General features: G+C 51.5%; 1 protein-coding gene across 1 annotated transcript; it reads left to right on the top strand.

The window, feature by feature from the left end:
* Positions 1–187: 187 nt before the first annotated feature.
* Positions 188–2,141, top strand: PCNA (proliferating cell nuclear antigen; the record flags this gene model as incomplete). Its single annotated transcript, XM_010153128.1, has 5 exons — positions 188–285; positions 695–762; positions 917–1,111; positions 1,786–1,909; positions 2,024–2,141. Coding segments are annotated over 5 exons (568 nt in total), but the record flags the coding sequence as incomplete, so codon positions are not given.
* Between the last annotated feature and the right edge of the window lie 2,021 nt (positions 2,142–4,162).

The raw sequence follows: 4,162 nt of genomic DNA, 5'->3' as shown, positions 1-4,162 counted from the left end.
GAAGGCCGAGCGCTGCCCGCCATGGCGCCTCGCCGGGCGGCGGGGCCGAGCCCGAGCTCTGCTCCTTCCGCACAGCTCCGTGTGCGGCGTCTGAGGCTTCTGACTGCGGCCTCTCGGCCTCGTTTTCACACTGCGGTAAGCAAACGGCTTGTAACCCTGTGAGTAAACTGCCTGTTTTCCCCCCTAGCATGTCCAAAATACTGAAATGTGCTGGAAACGAAGACATCATAACTCTCAGAGCTGAAGACAATGCGGACACATTGGCTCTAGTGTTTGAAGCACCAAGTGAGTGTTAGATTTGGGAGCTAATCTGCTACCGTGGTATTTTTAGGTGATAAAGACAGACCAAACAGATGCTGGGGTGGAGGAAAGAGAAGAAAGACTTCAGAAATGGGAGGGGTCACCTGATACTTCATGTCTTGAAACAGGCTGGAGGTATAAGCTTAGTCAACTTGACTGCATACTTTCTTTGTAAGAGAGACTCTTTGTTAGGCCACAGACAGATGCTCTTGGCAAGCTCCTGTCCTCTCACAGCCTACAAAAGGCTGTTTGGGTCACTTCCAGATTTCTAGCTTTAACTAAACAGGGTGGATCGTAACAAAAGTGCTTTTACACGGACAAGAAGGGGCAGAAGTTAAATTCAGGATGGTAACTTCTTGGAAACACTTGGTTAAACTGTGCTTTGCTTCTTCAGATCAGGAAAAAGTGTCTGATTACGAGATGAAGTTAATGGATCTCGATGTGGAGCAGCTTGGAATTCCAGTAAGTAACGGCTCGAAAGACTGAGTGCACTTGTCTCTTAGAAGTGGGTGTTTTCCCTTGTCACATCACATGTAAAGTTTGAGCTTGTAACATAACTTCCTTCGGAAGGACAAGCTCAAGGGTAGCAAGTTTAATTGTGACACTTCCTTTGCAGGAACAAGAATATAGTTGTGTGGTGAAAATGCCCTCTGCTGAATTCGCACGCATCTGTAGAGATCTCAGCCACATTGGCGATGCGGTCGTCATCTCCTGTGCAAAAGACGGTGTGAAATTTTCAGCTAATGGAGAGCTGGGAAATGGAAACATCAAGCTGTCGCAGACCAGTAACGTGGATAAAGAGGAGGAAGCTGTAAGTTAAGTCTTCGTGGTTACTGTGGTGTGTTCAGTGTTGAGGTTTCCACCAATAACAACTAATTCCCCAGATTACTGGGGGCTAAAGCTGGACCATTGGATCTCTGGTTTATAGGTAAGAGTCAGCAGATCTTTGCCAACTTTAGGTCCCTACCTGGGGCCTGCAAGCAGTGCTCAGCAGAACAGTGGGAGTAGCACTGCAACTGCCTTTGCATGAGGTGGCTGGGTCTGTAGTGCTGAATCACAGACTGGTTTGGGTTAGAAGGGACCTAAAGACCATCCAATTCCAACCCCCCTGCCATGGGCGGGGACACCTTCCACTAGACCAGGTTGCTCCAAGCCTCATCCAGCCTGGCCTTGGACACTTCCAGGGTTGGGGCATCCACAGCTTCTCTGGGCAACCTGTCCCAGTGCCTCCCCACCTTCTCTGGGAAGAATTCCTGCCTGATATGTAATCTAAACCTCCCTATTTTCAAGTTAAACCCGTTGCCCCTTGTCCTGTCCCTACAGGCCCTTGTAAAAAGTCCCCCCCAGCTTCCTTGTAGCCCCTTCAGGCACTGGAAGGCTGCAGTAAGGTCTCCCCGGAGCCTTCCCTTCTCCAGGCTGAATCATTTGAGAGGCTTGAGGGACTTGCTGTGTTTCTGATTTCTCGCCTGACTGATGGTTTTCTAGGTTACAATAGAGATGAACGAGCCCGTCCAATTGACCTTTGCCCTGAGGTACCTGAACTTTTTTACCAAAGCCACCCCCCTGTCCCCTACAGTAACACTCAGCATGTCTGCAGATGTTCCTCTGGGTAAGTAGAAGCAGCTCCCCTTGAATCTGCTCGGACGCTGCCACCTTAGCGCTGCGTTACCGCGTGGCTCTTCTGAAGGACCTTCTGAATACTCTGTGTGTTTCTTTTTCCCAGTTGTGGAGTACAAGATTGCTGATATGGGACACTTAAAATACTACCTGGCTCCAAAGATTGAAGACCAGCAAGAAGGCTCTTAATTGGACTTGAGGGGGAGGTGTGGTCAGCTCCTCGGCGTGGAGGAGGAGGTGGTGGTAGCAGTTTCAGTGCGTTGGAGCATCCCAGGAGCACTGTTAGGCACGATGTGTAGATATCTTTGTAAATATTTTTCAACTTGCTGTTTTGCTATACTGGCGTCATTGGAAATACTCAATTTTGTGTTCTCTAGTCTGTTCCTGTACTGCAGTAATCTCTTAGGTGCTGTCTAAGGTGAAGTACCCAAATCCTTGACCTCTGCTGGAGAAGGGTGCTGTATTTGAGTGGAGCTGATGTTGCCTGCTTTCACCTGCGGAGCTGTAGTTGACTAGGGTTGCTCTTCAGTTATTTGACTTTACTCTGTTTATTTTTGAAGCTGGTATTCTAATTGAAACTTGGAAAAAAATGGAAATAAAGAATATAATTTCATGGGTTTTACCCTCTTTACCTGTGGCTGGATGAATGAGTGCTTTGTCAAACTACACTAAGGTGCCCTGGCTCCTTTTTTGAAGGAAATGCAACAGGCAAACTTGTGCTTTTTTCCCTGTGTGCCGGAGTCAGCAGCTTCTGCTGGGATTGGTTTATGGAAGGGGAGGGGGGTGGTTACCATGTGAGTGAGCAGTGGGTCCGTGATGCTGTTTGCCCTGAGCACGGCTCTGAAGCAACACCTTCCTGAACCGTGGAGCTGGCTGTAGCAGGGACTGTTGGTGCAGCTGTTGCTCTGGCTCTCGGTGAAGTCTGGGAGAGTGTAGGCACCGGGTGTTGCGGTGACTGGGTGGAAGCTCCTTGGTCTGACGGTGAGCTGCGGGCGGCCTCCCTGGGTTTGGCTCTGATTTCTGGCAGGAAGCTGCTCCATGACAGGTCTGCGAGCAGCTTGCCCCGGGCGCCCTTGTCCCACCTGTTCAGTGCAGCGCGCTGCCCGCTGCCGCCAGCGGTTCCTCTTGGTCAAGGGTGTTTGTCATCGTGTTCACAGAACCTTCTAGGCTGGAGAAGACCTTTCAGATCAAGTCCAAGCACTTACTGTTGATGAAGATAAACTGTTTACAGCATGTTTCACCCTGCAGGTTTGATGATGGAAAATGGGATTTGAAAAGCGTTTTGGGCAGCTAGCGTGGTGGTTCTTCCTTGGCTTGCGGTATTGGTGCCAGCCAGCCATAAATCCTTACCCTCTGGGGTCTGGGTGGCTCCCCTGTGTCACAAATGGGGAAACACTGGGAAGCTCTTCCCTTGGCGTGGTCAGTAGTGCTGTGGGCTGCTTGGAAGCTCTTCCCTTGGCGTGGTCAGAGCTGTGGTCAGTAGTGCTGTGGGCTGCTCGGTTTTCAGGGGGCCGAGTCCTTCCACCGGGCAGCGGTGTGAGTGTTGGTGCCTGGAACCCGGCTGACGTAGCAGCAGAACTGCACAAGGTGGCAGTGCCGATCTGAGAAACGGGTTCTGCTGCGGTTCCCACCGAGGGAAACCTGTCCCTCCCCAAAGCTGGATGCCTGCACCCTCGATTCTTCATTGCTAGTAGCACTGCTGTTAGAGAAGGTGTAGGCTCTGGTTTTGGCCTGCTGGGGTGCAGGGGGCTCCATGCTGAGCCATGTCTCCAGACCATGCCCCACTCGCAGCGTCTGAGCCTGCTGACGAGCTCGGGACCCGCGAGAAGGCGGCAGGGCCTTCGGCTGCCCTGATGTTCAGCAGCTGGCCAAGGTAGTGCCCAGAACAGGAGTCACCAGGAAGCTTTTTCCCTCCAAATGTGATCCTTCTCAACCTGGATCGCCATCGTGGGACCCACGAGCGCAGCAAACAGGTGCTCCAGTGGGGAGTCTCTGATTCATGATGGACTAGGGAAGGATCCTAATCCAAAGGACTAGGGTACAAATTGAAAACAGGGAGGTTTAGATTAGATATCAGGAAGAAATTCTTCATAGAGAGGGTGGGGAGGCACTGGGACAGGTTGCCCAGAGAAGCTGTGGATGCCCCATCCCTGGAAGTGTCCAAGGCCAGGCTGGATGAGGCTTGGAGCAACCTGGTCTAGTGGAAGGTGTTCCTGCCCATGGCAGGGGGGGTGGGACTAGATGA

This window comes from Eurypyga helias, unplaced genomic scaffold, assembly GCF_000690775.1.
Source record: "Eurypyga helias isolate BGI_N326 unplaced genomic scaffold, ASM69077v1 scaffold12366, whole genome shotgun sequence".
In the NCBI taxonomy this organism is placed as follows: Eukaryota; Metazoa; Chordata; class Aves; order Eurypygiformes; family Eurypygidae; genus Eurypyga; species Eurypyga helias.
The sequence above is the reverse complement of the archived record's forward strand: the minus strand, read 5'-3'. Positions and strand labels throughout refer to the sequence as shown.